Source organism: Mchenga conophoros, linkage group LG12 (genome assembly GCF_057382185.1).
Source record: "Mchenga conophoros isolate Kocher_MC1m ecotype Shallow Benthic linkage group LG12, M_conophoros_male_GT1.1, whole genome shotgun sequence".
NCBI lineage: Eukaryota > Metazoa > Chordata > Actinopteri > Cichliformes > Cichlidae > Mchenga > Mchenga conophoros.
The window spans coordinates 1,961,518-1,984,309 of record NC_140537.1 but is presented as its reverse complement, the minus strand read 5'-3'; the positions used below and the strand labels follow the sequence as shown (position 1 = coordinate 1,984,309).

The 22,792-nt window shown below is 41.8% G+C and overlaps 1 protein-coding gene across 3 annotated transcripts in view; it reads left to right on the top strand.

Annotated features, from left to right (window-relative positions):
- Positions 1–22,792, top strand: part of LOC146561857 (whirlin-like) — a 61,989-nt gene that overhangs the window by 9,213 nt on the left and 29,984 nt on the right. For 2 of the 3 annotated variants that reach the window (XM_085293267.1, XM_085293266.1), the window contains exons 2-3: positions 15,731–15,907; positions 20,712–20,837. In XM_085293267.1, the coding sequence (XP_085149393.1) occupies positions 15,731–15,907; positions 20,712–20,837 (303 nt within the window). Of the gene's footprint in view, positions 1–4,209; positions 4,616–15,730; positions 15,908–20,711; positions 20,838–22,792 lie in introns of those variants that run through there. The other variant, XM_085293268.1, reaches the window with a different exon arrangement.

The following is a 22,792-nucleotide window of genomic DNA, read 5'->3' as shown; positions in this document are numbered from 1 at the left end:
GCTTCACTACTGGAACTTTAACATTATGCACTCCATACTGTACAGTAATGCCACTGTTTTGCACATATTCAAGTCTGTATATTTTATATATTTTATTTATTGTTTACTCTATTTAATTTGTAAAATATGTGTACACACACATACACACACACACGTAGAAAAATATTTAGTATACACATCCAGAAATGCATATACTATTATATATTGTACATATATTTATTAGTTTCAGATGTAGCCATTCTTGTATTTTGCTTGTTTACTTTATTGTATTTTGCACATCTCTGTTGCTTGTGAAGCTCGCACACAAGAATTTCACTCACATGTGCTGTACCAATGTACCTGCACATGTGATGTGACAATAAAAAAGTGATTTGATTTTTCCATTTGTGCAACATCTCTAAAATTAGAAATATCCTGTCTCAGAGTGACGCTGGAAAAACTCTCTGAGCCTGGTTCTGCTGGAGGTTTCTTCCTGTTCAAAGCGAGTTTTTCTTTCCCACTGTCACCAAAGCGCTTGCTCATAGATGATTGTTAGTTTTTTTTTCTGTTTTCTTTGCATTATTTACCTTACAATATAATGCAACTTGAGGCAACTGTTGTTGTCTCAAGTTGCATTTGGCGTTGTATAGATAAAATTGAAATTCCCCAAATTGAATTATTAGAAAGTGTGATTTATGGTTCCACAGAAGTAGCATGTTTCCTGTCCGCTCCACTCCAGGGACTGCCTGTCTGCATGCAGCAGCTCTGTGCTCAGCTCAACAGCACTGAGACGGCACATTTAAGGGTTTTTAATGATATTCTTTGTCACGATCCTGGGTCTTTTGACCCAGCGTTTTAGTTTATTTTGATGTTTATGGTTTGTTTAAGTTCATTAGCTTATCTAAGTTCATTTGCTTGTTAGTCCCCCTTGTGTTTTCAACCCCTGTTAAGTCTCCCTCGCCCTTCATGTGTTTCATGTTTGTGTCTCATTATGTTTCCTGTTTTATTTTGAAGAGGTCCTGTGTTGCTATGTTCATTGTGTTCAGTTTTACTCTCCCCTTGTGATGTCATTATGTTCATGTGCGTCAGCTGTTTCGCCATGTGTTCCCACTTCCCTCATTTTCCTCCTGTGTGTATTTAGCCCGTGTGTTTCCACTCATTCCTTATCAGGTCGTCTGCTCATCCACTTCAGGTTTCCATGTCAGTTCACCATGTTTAAGGTTTTTTCATGTTTTAGTTCCCCCAGTTTAGGTTATTGTTTAGTTTCACCCATGAACTAAAACTGCTCGTTTTCTGTTAATCCATGTCATGTTTCACATTCTGTTTTTGGTCTGCATTTGAGTGCAACACATACAGTCTGCGTCTGCCAGACTGTGACATTCTTTTAACTCTAGATTGTGGCAGCCCTGCTGCCCTCTTGTTGTTGGACCTGACAGCAGCCTTTGATGGTCGATCATGATATCCTGCTTTCATGGCTGGAATCATATGCTGGCCTAAAAGGGTCTGCTCTTCAGTGTTTTCAGTCCTACTTATCTGGAAAAACCTTTTATGTCAACATGTGCCCCCACAGCTCCAAAATAGCCCCTCTTAATTATGGTGTACCTCAAGGCTCTCTTTTAGGTCCTGCCTTATTTGCACTGTATATGTTGCCACTGGGGTCTATTTTCTCACGGTAAAAAATTTTCATTTCACTGTTTTGCAGATGACTTGGAGATCTATCCATCTTTAAACGCAGGGACATGTGGATGTCTGTAAATTTTTATTTAAATTAAAACAAAACAGAAGTTGTCATATTTGGCACCTTAGTTAATAATCACATTGACAGCGCTCTTGGCCCTTTATCGTCCTATTGTAAGTCAAATGTTAAAACCTTGACTGTTCCTTTAAACTGTGTAAGCAGGTGAGCACAGTAGTTCAATCAAGCTTTTTTCATTTAAAACAGCGAGCCAAGGTAAAATCATAGCTTCCAGCTAATGTGTTTGAACATGTTATTCATGGTAAATGAATTGATTCTTATATAGTGCTTTTCTTCTCTCCCAGAGCACTCTAAGTGCTCTACAACATGCCACATTCACACAAGCACTGCCTTCTATACTTTCTTTAAGTGCTAACTATCATTCACACTCTGATGGATGCTTCAGAGTGTGAATGATAGTTAGTAAGTAACAACTTGGGGTTAATATCTTGCCCAAGGATATTTGGCATGCAGACTGGGGGGAGCCAGGGATCAAACCACCAACCATCTTAACATTAGATGACCTGCTCCATCTCCTGAGCTACTCCCACCTACAGTATTCATCTGTTCATTAACTGCAGACTGGACTGCTGCAATTCTCTGTGCTTGGGTTTGGACCAGGCCTCTATTTATCGTCTTTAGCATCTGCTAACTGGCACAACAGAAGGAGCATATTACCCAGTTTTGGCTTCTCTACATTGGCTTCCTGTTCTGCACAGGGTCCAATTTAAAATGTTACTTTTTTAATCACTTAACGGCCGAGCCCTTTCGTACCTGTCTCAGCTCCTATTTATTTATGCTCCAGGAAGAACGGTGAAGTCCAGGTCAAAACTAACCTTAACTTTTCCACGGTCTAAACTGAAATCTCGTGGTGACAGAGCCTTCTCTGTGGCAGGCCCTGGACTGTGGAGTAGTCTTCCCCTCATTATTAGATCTGCACAACCACTTGACCGTTTTAAATTGTTACGGAAGACACATTTTGGGGCGATCGTGGCTCAAGAGTTGGGAGTTCGCCTTGTAATCGGAAGGTTGCCGGTTCGAGCCCCGGCTTGGACAGTCTCGGTCGTTGTGTCCTTGGGCAAGACTCTTCACCCGTTGCCTACTGGTGGTGGTCAGAGGGCCCGGTGGCGCCAGTGTCCGGCAGCCTCGCCTCTGTCAGTGCTGTGGGTGTGGCTACAATGTAGCTGCCATCACCAGTGTGTGAATGTGTGCGTGAATGGGTGGATGTGGTGTAAAGTGCTTTGGGGTCCTTAGGGACTAGTAAAGCGCTATATAAATACAGGCTATTTACATTTTATGTTCTGGCTTTTAACACACGTCCTAAATATTTTGGTAATAAAACATCTTGGTTTTAAAAGCCTTATTTGTTGTTGTTGTTTCAGTTGTTTATATTTACTTATTTTATTTATTTATCTATATTTTACTGCATCATTGTTGTGCATTTCATTTATTTTAGTGGCATGTTACATTGTTAAGCACTTTATGCAGCATAGACTGCTGGTAATGTGCTATATAAATAAACTCGACCTTGACCTATTAAGTGAGATTAATTTCAGAAAAGTATGTGACTCAGGCTTTGTTTTGTTTTTTATTATATAATTCAGCATTTTCTTAAAGGGTTTGCACACAATAAAACCACTATTTTATTTGACATTTATTTGACATTTATTACTGTTCTTCGCTGGTTTAAACATGCTGTGGTGGTTTTGTATATCTCATAGTAAACATCAGAGGGAATCCATTTTTGTGGACTCAAAACTATTATACGTTAACAGCAGATCAGATGTTGTGAAATCTGTGAAAAGCACTTTGAGTCTTTATTGCAGTATTTTCTGTGTGTTCAGCTTGTAGTGATCTTTGAGAGCAGCAGCATGTCTAACTTTGGCAAGTGTTTGAATTTATTTTTAAACAATGACTCTTTCATTCTACTTATATGTGGAGAAATAACATTACATAATCACAATCAGATGACTTCACAGGCACCGGCCTTCGATGAGCTCCCAAAATAGCAGCTTTTCAAATGGAGGAGGAGGAGGAGTAAGTTATCCTTTGCTGTCAGCTTGATAAGCCCAAAGTTATGTTACTGTCAAGGGCCCTTGAATGCAGCTCTCTATGCAAAGCACATATTCTAAGTAACAGACATCAGTGTGTGGGAGAAACCGAATTGATTCAGTTCCCTGAAGAGAGAGGCAGCAGTCTGACATCATGTTCTGTTGCTACAAGAGATCGGAGAGCAGGACCGTGGTCACAGTATTGCACGATTGTGTGATCAGCACAGGCGGAGTGATCTCCAGGATCCAGTTGTTTTCTACAGAACATTTTTTGTAGGACTTATTTCAAATATTAGACATGAAAAACTAAATATGTTTTTGTAGGTTTGAATTTTTATACTTAAAAAAGCAATCTATTGCAGATTTCTCTGTCACAGACCCACCATCTGACAACTTTATTGTAATATATATATAGAAAAAATACTCCTCTCACTCCTGTAGTCTTTATCCCTCATGCTCAGATCCTCTACCAGAGGCCTGGGAGCTTGAGGGTCCTGCAGTATCTTAGCTGTTCCAAGGACTGCGCTCTTCTGGACAGAGATCTCCGATGTTGTTCCTGGGATCTGCTGGAGCCGCTCGCCTACAGGGTGCTGAACTTGGGATGAAACCCTCCATTCATAGTCAGGAGTTTTCTGGTCTTGATGTCAGTAGCTTTGATCTCGTCCTCTGGCCTCCTTATTATCCCAGCAGGGTGCCTGATCACGGGCAGGGTGTAGGTGTTGATGGCCCGGATGTTGTTCTTACCGTTCAGCTGACTCCTCAGGACTTGCCTGACCCTCTGCAGGTACTTGGTGGTTGCAGCTTTCCTAGCGGCCTCTTCATGGTTCCCATTTGCCTGTGGGATCTCCAGGTACTTGTAGCTGTCCTCTATGTCTGCAACGTTGCCTTCTGGTATTTCGATCCCCTCAGTTCTGACTACCTTCCCTCTCTTCGTTACCATCCGACTACACTTCTCCTAGTGCTGTTCGATATAAGGATATATATCGGGTGACGATATAAAAACGTCTATCGTTTCATTTTACGCTATCGTTTGTTTCGTGGTGTCGCAAAATAAACTGTTTACAGCAATATTGTGTCATGGTTCTGATGGTCACTGTAGTGGCTGTAGTCATTTATTAAAGTTCTCTATAACCACACTACGGACGGACAAGCGCCTGTTTTCATGCGTTGTCGTTAGCAACAACGACGGTAACACCACCGCGTGTCCGCTTGTTTATTTTCCACATAAACCTTTCACAATTAAGCTCAAGATCCTGTTGAGACTTTTCAAAATAAACTGAATCACGTGAAAGAGCAGATTATTTACGGATGAGAAGCAAAAGAGCCGCCAGGTGCTAAAAAATAAAGCTTAGACTCAAACGTTAGAGCAGGCTTTTCCCCGCAGCACGCCGTGTAATAAATACTCACAAAGAAACGGCGCCGTTACAACTTATGTCTAAAAATGTATCATTTCATGCATCGTTAAAACACTCGACTCCAGCTACACGACGCCCAGCTGGAAACACTTCATGCAAGTCGAGCTGCCCGAGATTCACCGAATTTACAGAAAATGTTAAATTTTTGTGATTTATATCGTTATCGGACGATAGATGTCTTATATCGGGAAATGAGATTTTGGTCATATCGCACAGTCCTAGTCATGGTATCCTCATTTGCTCTGTAAGCAAACTGATGAGGGTCGTGGGAGGGGTTTAGACAGCCTCTGATATGCTGAGACACTATCTGCTCAAAACAATTCCTGACTACAGACGTGAGGGCTACAGGTCTGTAGTTGAGGATGTCTATACCAGTCTGTATCAGCCTCAAACTGAGCAAAGAAGGTGTTGCACTCCTCTGTGAGTAAACCTGGATGGTTTTAGTCACTGTCACATTCTCTACACAGCACTTAATGTAGAAGAGCACAGACTGAGTGAAAGTCTCCACGTCAAGATGTTCAAAGATAGACCTGTCAGCTCAAACCAGTCCTGTAGCTGGAGCACTCACTAAAGTTTCTCACCAGTTCCCTGTATTTCAACTCCTGCCCACCTGCAGTATCATCACAGAAATTCTCCAGGTAGGATGTTCTGCTGTTGCACTGGAAATCGTATGAAATCTTAGGAATGTAGAATGATGCCCCCCCCCCCCCCCCCCCCCCCCAGCTGTACAAACTGAGGGCTCTCTTACAGTCAGCAATCCAGGAGACAGTAGAAGTGGTGACACCCATCCTGAGCACCTTGTGGTTGGATGGTATTAATGTCACTTTAATACTATATTTGGTATCAGTGCGTCTTTACACTGGCTGCCTGTCCATTTTAGAATCATTTTAAAATTGTAACATTTCATTGTTTGCTTTTAAAGTTTTAAATGGCTCCTTCTTACCTGTCAGACCTACACCGATACACTCCACAAAGGTCTCTCACATCAACTGACCAGTCACTCCTTGCTGTCCCCATGTTGAGACTGAAACACCGGGGGGACCGAGCTTTTGCTGTTTTGGCCCCCAAATTATGGAATAAACTGCCCTCCATATTAGGCTGGCCCCAAAACTTGAAATCACTTTTAAAAACACACCACCAGCAGTTTTCATCAGCTGTTGGTCCCCCCACCCCCATGAAAAAAGCCTGTGAGCACCATAAAAGCACAGAAAAATTGACTAAGGTCCATAGTTTTTAAAAACTAACATTTTAAAAACATTATCTACAACTATAAGAAACTATGTAGAAAAACACAAGAAACTGCAGGAGCTGCAGCAGCAAGCCGGCACTCTCACAGCAGACTAGGTGTGAATGCATATTTATTAGTTTATATATTATTTGTTATAGAAAACGTACCAAAGAAATATTTGTTTGGGAATGTCATGCTCAAAGAAGTCCTGCCATTAATTAATTCTTCGATCTTAAATATGATCAACCTATCTCTAATAATCAGCTATGTACCACAGGCCTTCAAGCTGGCTGTAGTTAAACCTTTACTCAAAAAGCATCTCTAGACCCAGCAGTCTTAGCTAATTATAGGCCAATCTCCAACCTTCCTTTATATCAAACATCCTTGAAAGAGTAGTTGTCAAACAGCTAACAGATCATCTGCAGAGGTTTATTTGAAGAGTTTCAGTCAGGTTGCAGAGCTCATCACAGCACAGAAACAGCTTTAGTGAAGGTTACAAATGATCTTCTTATGGCCTCTGACAGTGGACTCATCTCTGTGCTTGTCCTGCTAGACCTCAGTGCAGCGTTCGATACTGTCGACCATAATATCCTATTAGAGCGATTAGAACATGCTGTAGGTATTACAGGTACTGCGCTGCAGTGGTTTGTATCATATCTATCTAATAGACTCCAGTTTGTACATGTAAATGGAGAGTCCTCTTCACACACTGAGGTTAATTATGGAGTTCCACAGGGTTCAGTGCTAGGACCAATTCTGTTTACATTATACATGCTTCCCTTAGGCAGCATCATTAGAAGACATAGCATACATTTACACTGCTATGCAGATGACACCCAGCTCTATCTGTCCATGAAGCCAGATAACACACACCAATGAGTTAAACTGCAGGAATGTCTTAAAGACATAAAGACCTGGATGGCCGCTAACTTTCTGCTTCTTAATTCAGATCAAACTGAGGTTATTGTACTCGGCCCTGAAAATCTTAGAAATATGGTCTCTAACCAGATTCTTACTCTGGATGGCATTACCTTGGCCTCCAGTAACACTGTGAGGAACCTTGGAGTCATGTTTGACCAGGACATGTCCTTCAATGCACATATTAAACAAATATGTAAGACTGCTTTCTTCCATTTGTGCAACATCTCTAAAGTTAGAAATATCCTGTCTCAGAGTGACGCTGAAAAACTAGTTCATGCATTTATTACTTCCAGGCTGGACGACTGTAATTCATTATTATCAGGAAGTCCTAAAAACTCCCTGAAAAGCCTTCAGCTGATCCAAAATGCTGCAGCAAGAGTCCTGACAGGGACTAGAAAGAGAGAGCAGATTTCTCCTGTTTTGGCTTCCTGTTAAATCCAGAATTGAATTCAAAATCCTGCTCCTCACATACTGTACAAGGTCTTAAATAATCAGGCCCCATCTTATCTTAATGACCTTGTAGTACCATATCACCCTATTAGAGCACTTCGCTCTCGCTCTGCAGGCCTACTTGTTGTTCCTAGAGTATTTAAAAGTAGAATGGGAGGCAGAGCCTTCAGTTTTCAGGCCCCTCTTCTGTGGAACCAGCTTCCAGTTTGGATTCAGGAGACAGACACTATCTCTATTTTCAAGATTAGGCTTCAAACTTTCCTTTTTGCTAAAGCATATAGTTAGGGCTGGACCAGGTGACCCTGAATCCTCCCTTAGTTATGCTGCAATAGACGTAGGCTGCCGGGGATTCCCATGATGCATTGAGTTTTTCCTTTCCAGTCACCTTTCTCACTCACTATGTATTAACAGACCTCTCTGCATTGAATCATATCTGTTATTAATCTCTGTCTCTCTTCCACAGCATGTCTTTATCCTGTCTTCCTTCTCTCACCCCAACCAATCACAGCAGATGGCCCCGCCCCTCCCTGAGCCTGGTTCTGCTGGAGGTTTCTTCCTGTTAAAAGGGAGTTTTTCCTTCCCACTGTTGCCAAAGTGCTGCTCATAGGGGGTCATATGATTGTTGGGTTTTTCTCTGTATCTATGAAGCGCCTTGAGGCGAATTTTGTTGTGATTTGGCGCTATATAAATAAAATTGAATTGAATTGAATTGAATCTGCAGTTCAGGTACACATACATGTCTGTGGGCTTCAGAGAGACTGAGGCAGCAAGAGAAAGAGAATTCAGATGCAGCAACTATGATAGATGAAGTGCAGGAAAACAGCTGGCATGGCAGATTAGAGATGACAGTCGACACATCTACACACACACAGACACACAAACAGATAGTGCCACGTAGCAGAAGAGAAAACCAAATCAAAGCAGCCGACTACAAATTTAGACTATTGAGAAAGATTTACACATGTGTGTGTATTGCTGTTGGTACACACAAACACACTACACATGTTTTACTAATGTTCATTAGATTAAGCTTTAAATTTAACATGCAAGTAACAACTTGAGCTGAGCCAGCGAATCGATATAATTATGAATGAAATAATACTGGTATAGATTTATTTAAAAATAATTAAATCCTGCATGAATCAAGTTGTTTATTTGTTGTGTTTTGTTTTCTCCAGGCTAGCATGAAAAAACCATCAACCATGAAACCTGATGAAAAAAGGATTTAAATGATTTGGACTTTTCTTGGAGCGTTTCAGATTTCTTATTCTGCAGAAAGAGTAGAAAACAAACCGACACTTAAGCATGAGCAATGCTTAGAGGCAGAAGTAGTGATTCAGTCACAATTAAGGGCCCTCACTGTGGCCCTTATAATCTGAGTGACCAGTGCTGACCTCGGCACTGTCATTTTGTCCTGTGAATCACCTCGCCTCCAGCATAAAAATAAATCCATTTTATCATAGAAACATTTCCCTTCTTTTTCTCTCTTTAACCACCTACCCATCCAGCCCCATGCAAGGGCTGCTAAGAGCTCCTCTTCCACCCACTCCCTCACAGTTGAAGCATTGTGGGGAAGCATATATAGCTCAAATTGCACTTGAGTGCCACTTGTCTCTGCTTGTTACAGCACCCATCTTTGATTCGTTCCTGCTCTGGATGGCTCTGAGCTTGCAGAAACACTGAGCTCAGAATAGAACAGCTACTTCTGCCTCAGCACTGCTATGATGCAAGGCTGAACAAAGAAAAGTGACTCGCCCGCGGTGACATACTTTGTTATCCAGCATTTTCTGTCTGCCATTTGTTAGTGAAGCTCTAGTTGCAGACCACTATCAATCTCTGTAGCTTAACTGGGTCAGTTATTTTATTGTCTGTGGAGAAGTCTAATTGTCAGGGCTGGCTGTGTTGCTGGGAGAGTTGGACCCAGAAAGCAGGACTCGAGGAGTAACAAGAGGAGTAAAGTAAAAAGAGGTTTTATTATCGATGGGACATTGAGGCTCCGAAGCCTGTTTCGCGCTTTTTTAGCGGCTTGTATCAAATTGTGATCATGTGACTGATAACGTTTGAGGCCTAATATGTCACAATGAAAAACTGGAAGTGAGGTGACTGATTCCAATCTTTACCACTGCTTCACTCATTACAAGGAGATGTGAGATGCTTCAAGCAGACTAATATAAACAGTAACAGGATAACACATTTAACACTAGCACTGCCAGAAGGTTTCATTTTGACCCGGACCTGTAACATGTGCAGCAATGGCAAAGACACCATTTTTTGAAGAGGTTAAGTTTGTAATGATAAAACTAGTTTCACAGCTGGCTACAAAAACAGAAGAAACACATTTTAAAGCCCTTTACTTCCTCCGCACTGCTTTTCAGGCCTTCACTTTTTATTTAATGTTTAGATGCGTTTTGAACCATCTGCCCAGTTCAGCTGCACAGCACAGCCAGCGATAACACACTCACCTTTGCCAAAAAGTTAATGTGTGCCAAAAATAATTTCAGATATTTCTTTGGGTTTTTTTTATTATCTCTAATGTCTTTGCTTATGTTTCCTGTGCCTGTACTCAAACAGACGAAGGGCTTAGCTTATATAAAGGTTATGAAGAAAATGAAGTTATGAAGGGGTTCGCTTATAAAAAAATTACCTGTTTTGCAAATATTTTTATAACCCGTTATTGCACCTGCTTTTCTGTTCTGCATTATAGTCAATCCAGTAATTTTCGTCCATTTCAGATATTTGCATAGAACGGTTATCTTCTTCCCTCTTGCCCAGATCACTCATGAAAAAGACATTTTTCATTTTTAAAAAGAACTCAACAAGGAAAACATACTGGGAGGGAGGACACAACCACACAGGAGAATGTGACAAAAAGCAAGGGAAGGCTGAGGCAATAGAGACACAAGATACAGGGAAGAACAGATACCAAAATAAAACGGGAAACTACTGACACTGAGATACAGACTAAGTTACGACAGCAGAGAGTAATCACAGGAACAAGCTTTAAGCACAAGATTAATAGAGGCTACTACACCAGGCAAGACTCCAAGTTCAGGTTGTGCAGGTATGCCCCTGAGACAATCCAGCACATAAAAACAAGGTGCAAGATGCTAGCAGGGAGTTACATGGAACTAAGTGACTAGCATAGTACAGGAACATCTCTGCCAAATATGGCCCACGGACTAACCTCTCGGGTGTTTGAGAATGACCGAGCCAAAATCCTGAGGGACTTCCAGCTACAGACAGAAAACCTGCTAATGGTTAAACAACAGGATGTAGTGTTGGTGGACAAGCAGAGGACGAAGGCCGTAGCGACAGTTAGGTGATAGCAACATAAGGAAAAATGAACATTAGAAGAAACTGCAGGGGCTTAGAGAATACCTAGAGAAGATGTGGAATTTGAAGGCAACGGTGGTCCCTGTGGTACAAATCCAACCTGAAGGGCATATTTACTGTCAACATTTAATATTATCCCTTCAATTTCCAGCTTCAAACTCATGAGCCTTTTGGACACTCTCGTCACAATCCTGTTTATATCCTCTTTCTTCTACCAACACCATGGTAGAACAGCTTGAATCTGCCTCCAGTGCTCCTGGCCTTACCTCCCGTTTATCTGGTTTTACACAGTATATTTAGTTTTCTTCTCTCCATCATGTAAGCCAACCCTTTCCCTTTATCATAGTCATAGTTCCTATCATCAGGGACTTTAAATGTCCTTTCCCACTTAACAAACCTTCCTCTTCCTTTGTCTTCAGCCAGTGGTGGCACAGTTTCCACTGGCTGTTTTCCACTGGATCCTAATGGGAATATTAGCATGCTTGAAATAGTGTCCTTTCTCCTTTGGGCATTGATGTACTGCCCTGTTGACCTGGTCTCCTGCATGTCTATGAAAGTTTATAGAGAGGGTAAAAGGTCTTAGCGTTTGATCTTTTTAAGGGTCCACTGTGTTGCACAGCATACACTATATGGTTTAGGTTGTGCTTTGTCCTGGAGAGGAACGGGTTTCATCTGAGGGCTTTGCTGGTTCTGAACTTCACTGTGACACTTGGAGAAAATTCTCGAGTTTATCTTATAAAGTTATCACATAAGGGAAAACAAAGTTGTTCCTTTTGCCTCCCTGGTTAATTACTTTTTGTGTCAGAAACTAAAGTTTCTGAAAACATATTCTTTTTTTGCTTTAAGAATACTTAATTACTCATCTAGTCAAGTTGAAAAACTGTCGAAGAAGTAGGCGTATACTGTCAGTCTACAAGCAAGAGAACAGCTCCATGAACAGTTGATTGAAGGTAGTAGCATTTTTAGGACTAGCAGAACATTGCAAGCCATGAAACACCATATAACAGACAGACTGAAGCACCCATGGCTTACCTGTTATCGCACCTGAAAGAGACTAAAAGATCTTAACATCCAACCTTGTTGTTAAAAGTGGTACAGAGTGCTAAAACAGAGTGCAGCATGTGCAAACACCAAGAAGCCACTAATCTAAAAGAATGTCTGACTTTAAAGTTATGATTTAATAAAATAAATTGCATTGATTATATTCTGATCAGCAGACACGGAGTTCTGAAGAGAAAGGGTCGAAGAAAGCATTTCTGTGCAACTGGATTAAAACCAAATTATGTGGACATGGATGTTCATGTAAGAATGAAGTGAGGACAAATCTGAAGATAAACTGCATGAGCTGAATGAAACATTAAGTGTATTCATATGTGATAGATTCTGTTCATCTGGACGTCTGGAGTTTCATCACTTATCGAAGTGACTTCTTCTTCTTCTTGGTGTTCGCTCTGTGTTGTAGCGTCCTGATGACGCCCAGTTTGTGCTCCAGTGGATGATGAGAGTCAAACCTTAAATCCTGACCTGTATGCGTAGGTTTACGGTACACGTCAGCTTTGTGTCATGGGGGGCAGGGCTATGGTTCCCCCCACTGTTATTACCTTTTTTTGCTATGGTCTGCCCCGTTAGTATAACAGTTTAACCTGTGTTGTGTTATTCAGTCATTTCTGTTAGTGTGAACATACTAATGCACAAGGAAAAAAAGAAAAATAATTCTCTGTAACTTATTTCAAAAAGGAAAGCTTTTATATAGCCCAGTCAGAGCAAATCAACAGTATAAATACCACATATCTCTCGCCTAGTTCAGTAAACACATCTGCAATCACGGGGAAGTCTGCTAACTTGATAGCTGTGCAGGTGACAAACATCAGCACCCTCCATCACCCACAGATGGTCGCTGCTGAATAGGCTGGCTGTTCACAGAGTCCTGTATCAAAACACATTAGTGGAAACTTGAATGAAGAGAAAAGGTGTGGTAAGAAAAGTTTCTGAGACAAAAAATTTACATGTTGGTTTGTTAAGAAGCTGATTCAGGAGCAGGTGACAGGTGAAGATGGTCCAGTTTGGTGGTACTATGGTGTTGGAAGCTGAGCTGTAGTCCACGAAGAGCATCCTCATGTAGATCTTCCTGTTCTCCAGATAGGTCAGCTCTCACTGAAGGATGATGGTCGTGGCATCCCCGTTTGCTCTGTAAGCAAACTGATGAGGGTCGTGGGAGGGGTTTAGACAGCCTCTGATATGCTGAGACACTATCTGCTCAAAACAATTCCTGGCTACAGACGTGAGGGCTACAGGTCTGTAGTTGAGGATGTCTATACCAGTCTGTATCAGCCTCAAACTGAGCAAAGAAGGTGTTGCACTCCTCTGTGAGTTTTAGGCTGCTGTCGGGGGTTGGGGGGCTTGGATGCCTCTCCACACCTGGTGGGGGTTGTTGTCTCTGAGGAAGCCCTCCTCAGGTTGGCTGTAGAGAGAACTGTCCCTCAGCCTGAAGGCTGAGTTATGTGTTCTGATCAGAACCAGGACTTTACTCGTCATCCAAGGTTTTCGTTTAAGAAAAACCTGGATGGTTTTAGTCACTGTCACATTCTCTACACAGCACTTAACGTAGAAGAGCACAGACTGAGTGAAAGTCTCCAGGTCAAGATGTTCAAAGATGGACCCGTCAGCTCAAACCAGTCCTGTAGCTGGAGCATCATCTGGTCATGTTTTAATTTGCTTGTAGGGGTTTGTTTCTTGAGGGGGTGGAGGCAGGGATGAGGAGTGGAGAGAGGTTGTAAGATTGTCCACAGTGGCAGAGGGATGTTGCACTGATGCTACTGTACACACAGTCCAGTGTCCTGTCCCCACTGGTAGGACACTTAAACATGCTGGTGGAATTTGGGGAGTACAGATTTCAAACATGGCTTATTAAAGTTCCCAGCAACAACATGGACGCCCAACAGGTCCCTCTCTGCTGTTCACTTATAATAAGTTGGAAGTGGTTGGGTGCTAACGTTAGCATTCGGACGAATGTAAACAATGGTAACTATGGTTAGTGTTAGCTCATGAGGTAGATAAAATCGCCTGCGCTGAATGGACATGGCCTGGTTTGGTTTCGCCACTGGATTGGATAGACAGCTCTTCATCCTTGCTCTTGTTTCCTCTCCCTGCACTGTTTGCATCACTTGCTGAAATAACAAATGGAGCGCCCGGTCGGTCCAATCTGAAGTAAAGTCTAGGTTCAGGCAAAGGACGATGCCTGTTAGTTCCTGATGACTGAAAGTGATCAGTGCGTTGCAGGAGGATGCAACGAAAAGGCAGAAGAAACATAAAAAGTGCACAGTAGTTTGGAGCTGCAGGGGACTTTGAATTCAGCTCAGTTTTATATAAAGTTATATTGTTTATGATGGTTTGTTTTGTAATGTTTATGTTTCCAAATCACAACAACAGTTGCTTCCCAGTGTTTCTCCTTCACTCACCCCTTCATGTTTATATATCACTTTGAATGGAATCATTAGCTATTGTAAATCTCTATTATGAATCTCCGCTGTCTACGTCTCCTCACCTCCATCAGTCAGAGCAGATGGCTGCCTGGTTCTTCCTGTTAAGAGAGTTCATTGGTAACATTAAGTTCATGTAGACATGTAGTCCCATGTATACAGTTTTTAGTTGTGTAGGGTCCACAGTAGCAAAAAGTAGCAAAAATATATTGAATAAAATAGTAATAATGCAAACTTTTGTCTGTATTTGTGTTGTTGGTGCTCAGCCACTGAAAATACATGACTCAGAAAATACAAAAGATTTCATTGTAGTGAAGATAAACAGAGTGTTAAAACAAGGAAAACTGGCCATAAAAGCCATTATTTGTCCTTCATGTACATGCATGTTTTGTTCTTTAATGTTTTTGCTTCCATATTTGGTCTTGTCCCGTTTCCTGTTCAAACATATACATAGTTTAACCTCCATCAGACCAAGCGCTGTTGAACTATTCAAACAGCATCATGTTATTGTGTCTTTCACCTGCACACTGTGTATGAGAAGCTTGCCCTGTTTGCAAATGTGTTGTTCAGTTATACAAACTGTGTTCTTGCCCATGGAGTTTGAACTTCTTGTAGGTCTTATAAAAATGAACATTTAAATCCATCTTTTGGATCCATTTTTCTCCGTCTCTGGTCTCAGCTCCTGTCAGTTGTCGGTGTGTTTTAATGTCACCAAACAAAAGCTCATCTTGAACAGTCTGAACTTCTTCAACTGATGCTTCAAGGTCTCATTTGTCCTCTATCTGCCACTTTTTGCGTAATCTACAGTAAAACAAACAAACAACAAAAAGCTAACAGTATGGCATTGTTTACATACAAATCAAATAGCTGATTAGTCAATTATCAATTTTCTTTCGTCTTACTTGACTCCAAATGTTTTCAGAGATGTCAAATTCCTTAAAATGTATTTTTCCGGTGACTAGTGGAATTGGACGGGTGAAATAAGGGCATACGGAGCCCTGATTAATCAGAGGCCAAACTTCTCTGCAATAAAATATTACATTCAGGGTCGCTGAACATGAAATAACACACATGTGAGGGTATAAAGTCTGCTGTTGCACGTTAATGGAATCTGCAACGTCACTGTCCTTGGAATACAGGTGCTGAAAGGATGCAAGACGCTGAACATGTCTGTGTGCTCCATGGGACCGACTCCTGGCGGCTACATCACCAATAATCTGTACAGCTGGGTGGACCCGCAGGGCCGGAGTGTCTCCCCGCCACCTGATAGCCAGGAAGACAGTCAAAGGCACGGGCACAGGATGGAAGAGCGAACGGTAAGAACAAAGTGGAATTGTGTATTGGTGGTGAAATATGGAGGACCAGCAGATTGAAGTATACAAACACTTGAGACTGTTGTCACTGGAAACAAAGATGTTGCGAGAGTTCTTTTAAAGCAGCTGTCAGATCCAGAACTATTTATCATCAAGGATTTATTACCAGGTTTTTGCAGTGGTCCTCCTCCTGCGTCTGACAGCAGTCAGCTTGGGGCTGCAGTATATTCCTCTAAGGTCCTCATGACCTTTGCTGCCGACATTTTGAAAGACAGACTCATCCTAAAATAAAATCACCCAGCACAGGTCTTTCATCCAGTGACTGCTGGCAAAGAAAAGGTTTGCTCAAAATGACTCACCAAAAAATCAATCCTGTTACTTTGCATTGTAACTCTACATTGTCATTTGCTGTTCCCATAGTAGACCAAATTTGAGAGGATGTCACTTTTATATGAGTGTAATTATGTGCAAAGTCTGGAAAGAAAACCAGTGAAATTACTGAAAGATGTTAAATGTTTGTCAAAGCTCTCACTTATAGAGAACACCATTGTTGAAGATGCTTTCTCGGGGAAAACAGACATTCATGTTTGAAAGTCTTTAAACTGAATCTTTCAGAACTCTGGTCTCTGCCGTCATGCAGTGTCTTCAGGTCTACACACATGCAGGCAACATGTGGGTGATGGCAGCATTGAAAATCAACTACGTATAGACAAATTATCCAAAAGTTCCTCAATCAGTATAAATATAAGAAAACGTAATAAATGAAAGGAGAAATAAATTACTTTATGTTGTTCACTTCATACTATGAGTAAAGATGTACATACTTGGACTAACCTTGGATTACATGATATTCAAAGTCTTACATTGGAGCCACAGAGTCACAAAGTTCAAATGTTGCTATTTTAAAGCATCCAGCCTGCAGCAGAGAGTGAAAGACGATCTCGTGTCTGAATTCAAAACAAATCTAAAGATGTATTGAGAGCACAAAGTAAACTCATCAGGTGAGTGTTTTCACAGTCAAGTTACTCATCCTGGTAATATGTGTAAGAACAACCTGTACTGTCACCAACTGTATTTATCCTGCAATATTACATTTATTACAGTAGATATCCAAGGCTGGATTTTTCTCAGCTATAAGGTCTAGCTCTAAGTCAGCTGGGATAGGCTCCAGTGCCCCCAGTGCCACCCTGAAAAGGATAACTGGAGGTGGATGGATGGATAAGGTGGAGGTCCATATCGCCTGGCAAGAAAATTTGTCAAGAAAGTTGCTTTGACAGCAGGCTGTCTACAGTCCTACTGATCATCAGAGACCAGCTCAAAATGGACAGGTTTCAGATTATGGTCTGTTTCCTTTTGATGAAGACCCTAGAAAAGGCCTTCGGTTGGAGTCTGGAAGGATCCTGGACTATTACATTCTCCACAATGGGAATTATTCGTGAATACAAGAAATGCAGAGACCACAGAAAAATAAAATGCTGGATGGAGCTTTTAACACCATCATGGTGAAAGACAGTAGAAGAGCTGTTTGTGATCATTTTGCTCCGTCCTCATGAGTGAGTGCACGCAGTGTCCTCACGAAGTGCAAGAGTGCACCTGCCACAGAAGCGAATCACCGCCCAAACACCAACTCATACCAGTGTGATGAAAAAGCTGCACTGCATTGGACAAACACTGGAAATGGACTCTCGGTGATGTAAGAGGCATCAGTAGAATTCAAACCTTTCAGAGAGTATCTGTCATTCAGTTTTCTTTGGTTTAAATCAGTGAGGATGAATAGAAATCACCTTCACATAGGGCTGTTCGATATAACGATATATATCGTGTGACGATATAAAAACATCTATCGTTTCATTTTACGCTATCGTTTGTTTCGTGGTGTCGCAAAATAAACTGTTTACGGCAATATTTGTTCATGGTTCTGATGGTCACTGTAGTGGTTATATTCATTTCTTAAAGTTCTCTCTTTCTCTTATATTTAATATAACCACACTACGGACAGACAAGCGCCTGTTTTTATGCGTTGTCGTTAGCAACAACGACGGTAACACCATCGCGTGTCCGCTTGTTTATGTTCCACATAAACCTTTCACAATAAAGCTCAAGATCCTGTTGAGACTTTTCAAAATAGTCACTTGGATGAGTGACGAAACGTTTCTCCCACAAAACGCTACGTCCAGAAGAACAGAATCAACTTTTGGAGATTTACTTTCCTGGATGATTGCACGTGCATCAAGACTTTTCAAAATAAACTGAATCACGTGAAAGATTATTTACGGATGAGAAGTAAATAAGAGTAAAAAAGAGCCGCCAGGTGCTAAAAAATAAACCTTAGACTCAAACGTTAGAACAGGCTTTTCCCCGCAGCACGCCGTGTAATAAATACGGCTTATGTCTAAAAATGTATAGTTTCATGCATCTGTTAAAACGCTCGACTCCGGGTGAAGGATGCAGAGCTGGAAACACTTCAGGCAAGTCGAGCTGCCCGAGATTCACAGAATTTACAGGAAATGTTACATTGTTGTGATTTATATCGGGATATGAGATTTTGGTCATATCGCACAGCCCTACCTTCACAATTACTATGTAAGTAATTCAAATCAACACGTTGATATTCTTAAATAAAGTTGCTGGGGCAAAATATCAGTCACAAATCTCAAAAGTTTCTCTTCCCATCTTCATTTTTCCTCCATGGATAGATGACTCAAATAGTTTTGGATCAACACGGGTGCAAAAAAGAAAAAAGCAACTCTTTTTGTCCTGTAGTACTACAGACTGTCCAGTATTGGCGTCTTTAAGGAGTAATCTTTTGCCCTCCAGCAGCAGTATTAGTAGTAGCAGGAAGCACAGCAGTGCAGTGTGGCTGTGAGCTTTTTGTCACAAGTTTTGATGTTCAATTTGACCTGTTCAGCCTTTATACTAGAGATGGCACCATACCACTTTTTTATGTTTGATACCGATACTGTATATCAGATTGGTCCATCTCTACTATAACCCCACTTTTTATCTTGTGTCAGCTTGCATGGTCTCCCTTCCTTAGTGGCAGACTGTTGAATTGGGTGGTCTTTATGGTCTCTAAAATTATATTGGTTTGCAGAATAAACTGATCACTTACTATATGCCCAACCATTGTAATCTGAACACCGAATGAAAACAAAATCTAATACATAGACAAGACAGTTCACTCAGTGAATAGTTTGCTATTAGAGTAGACACAGATGAGTATGCAGACCAGGGGCTGTTTGTCCACCTCAGGTCACTGAGTTTCAGAGCTTCTGCTTCTCTGATGGAAGGATATTCAGATCAGTGTCTTTCCAGAAATAATGTTTAAATCCACTTTGGTTAACTGACTGAAATGAGATCAACTAGTTAAAAAACAACAACAACATCAGCATTTTCTAATGGATGGGTTGTAATGTATTACAAGTTAATTTGGTTATTGTGTCGTTAACGTTAATGTGTTCACAGTTGCTACTTAGTTAAATCAGAGATTCTCTCACAGTGCAGCATTTCAATTCCTGAATGAATCATTAATGGACTGCAAGGCTCCAAATGTTGTCACAACTATCTCACTTACCTACCTGTGATTGGCTGAGGGCATACAGCGGGTAGGCTAGTGTGTGTGTGTGTGTGTGTGTGTGTGTGTGTGTGTGTGTGTGTGTGTATGTGTGGCCTGTGGAATTCAAATAGAGACCCATTGCTGCATCATGTTGCACATATATGAAATCTATAAATGATGTTTTGATTGAATGATTACTGGTTTAAACATTGTAACAAGTGTGAAAGATGAATGGACTGGCATTTAAATAAAGCTTTTCTACCTAAGCACTCAAACTATCCACTGCCAGTGAATCAGGTATCTCACCAGCAGGGGGCAAAATGGAGGAAAGATAATGTCATCTGAATTATTTAATATAGTTTTAGCTTGTATTGAAATGATGGGTGGGAAAGTTGTTGTTTCTAATATTGCAGAGTCTGTACAACATTACGTGCTTGGAGGTGACTGCTGTGAATTGGTGCTATATATATTTTTGCTAAAACAAAAGAACACTTTTTAATCAAAGTAAAGCATGAAGTGAATTAAACTTCCAGGATAGTGACCCAGTCAGATCAGTAGCAGAGGGAACTGTTCACCAGTTTCAGCTGCTTTGGAGTTAATGAAATTAACAACAGGTGCACTACAGAGGCAACAGTGATACAACCTCAAAACCTGAAATAGTTTAGCAGGTTGCAGCCACTGACACTTTACCCACCTTTCTCTTTTCTGACTCTTTTTTTCGTGCTTGGTTAGGGTCAGTGTCCCTACTCCTAGTATGAGGTGATACCTGAACCCTACTGAACCTAAACCGTCCTTGTGCAAGGAACAACAGCATGAGGATCGCCCTGCAGGATGACCTCTCGCAGGCCACTGGTGTGAATAACTCTTACCAATCAGAAACAGAATCCATGGTAAATGATAATTGGACTGATTCTTTTATAGCGCTTTTCTACTCTCCCGGAGTACTCAAAGCACTCTATACAACATGCCTGGTTCCCATCAGTCCAGTGAACAAATCCTTACTTTTAGCCAAATAAAGATCTTAACTCTGCGATTACTGTTTGGGTTTTGTCTGCCTTTGAGTCCTCCATTCAGCTTTGATGGCCACGGCTCATAAAGGCTGACCACAGCTGTTCATGTGTTGATTCCAAGGAAAGAACGTTTCTTTAAACTCTGTTTATTATTCTGACTATTCTGCCTCCAAACTTTTCTTCTGTAAGTCTTTGTTTACTAACAACACAGATTGATCTGAATACCCTGTCTTTCCTAAAGGTGAACCTGAACATGGAAGGAGGTCGATCTCTGGGTCTAATGATCAGGGGTGGTGCTGAGTATGGACTGGGCATATACATTACTGGAGTGGACCCTGGATCTGCTGCAGACATTGGTGGACTAAAGGTAGCCTGTCTCATCTGTCCTTCAGAGCATTGCTGTATTACACCACAACACAATACAAACCCACACTGCACTCCCACTACTGCAGGTATATAAAAATCAAGCGCCGAGCCTTTCAGTCTGCTTTACAAACATCTGTGAAAGAGTTTAGTGAATGTGATGCAGTAAGATGGTGTCTGTAAACTCCCTCTGTAAGCAGTGGGATCAGTATCATCTCTGAATGTTATGTTAGTGGTAACTGTTCATTCACTGCTGGGCCCGCGTCCTCATTTGAGGAGCTTGTAGAACTGGGGGAACATGTATAGATGAGAACCGAAAGGAGCATGTTTGGAGGCGTGGTCCCGCTCCTGAGATTCAGGTCCTTTATCTTCAAATATGTGAGCTACAGAAATGTGCCGTAATTTGTTGGTAGTTAAAGCAGCAAGCCGTCTGCCCCTTTCCTTACCTACTCTTTCTACTCCACCTTCTACTCCTTAGAAATTATACACTAAATATCATACACACACACACACACACACACACACACACACACACACACACACACACACACACACACACACACATATATATATACACGCCCCAGGCGTTCGATTCCTGCCTGGGGCGTCTGTATCCAGTAAGGGTCCTAAGGCTAGACCCCCTATGCTAAGCAAGCGAGACAGATAAGTATGAAGGCATGCCGGCTCGGACGTCGCCCGGATCAACAAGGTCCACGTCAGGTGTTGAGGAACCAGGGCACCGTGACAAGAAGTGGGCTACTGGAACAAGAAGGCATCGGTGGGCAAGAGACGAAAACAGGGCATTGTTGGAATGCTACTACGCAAGTAACCCCGGCGGAAGGGGCTACATGAATAGGATGAGGGACCTATGGATTCTTCGATACCCAACATCCACAATGACGGCGAAACAACTAGTAGCTCAGTGTTCCAACATTCGAAAGAAGGGACTGCTCTCACAGCTAGAGATTGACGAGGTACAACATAAATGCTACGGCAAGGGGGAGCCAAGAATACCAGAGGCGCAAAACACCAGCTACTGGCAGACCAAGCAGTCAGCCGAGACTGCAGGACCAGACTGGCAAAATGGGAGACGCCCCCAAGGGTGGTGGAGAATGACCGAGCTAAGATCCTGTGGGACTTCCAGATACAGACGGACAAAATGGTGGTGGCTAACCAACCGGACATAGTGGTGGTAGACAAACAGAAGAAGACGGCCGTAGTGATCGATGTAGCGGTTCCGAATGACAGCAATATCAGGAAGAAGGAACACGAGAAGCTGGAGAAATACCAAGGGCTCAGAGAAGAGCTCGAGAGGATGTGGAGGGTGAAGGTAACGGTGGTCCCCGTGGTAATCGGAGCACTAGGTGCGGTGACTCCCAAGCTAGGCGAGTGGCTCCAGCAGATCCCGGGAATAACATCGGAGATCTCTGTCCAGAAGAGCGCAGTCCTGGGAACAGCTAAGATACTGCGCAGGACCCTCAAGCTCCCAGGCCTCTGGTAGAGGACCCGAGCTTGAAGGATAAACCGCCCGCAGGGGCGAGATGGGAATTTTATTTTTATATATATGTTCCAGGTCGCTGTGTGCTTTCAGGTCAGTCTTCTGACTCAGGCCTTTTCAACCTGCCTGAGGGGAGGAGAACAGAAACTGCTTCCTGCCTGTGAACAACATGGCTTTCTTGATGTTGTCACACCACGTCTGACTTGGAGATAAAAATAAAGCAGCATTCTAGATTACGTGTTGAAATAATTGGGACAGCTAAAAACAAGAGAAAAAGCCAAATTTAAAACTTTTCAAAGAAGCATGGTGGGAGATATTGCTGCACTACTTTAACAGAGAGATAAAGAGCTATTTTTGGGACTGGCATACTTTACACACTATGAAAAAAAGTGTTAAAGCCACAACAACAGAGAAGATGTTGATAAAGGTATGAAGAAGCTCCGTCCTCACTGTCGAGATAA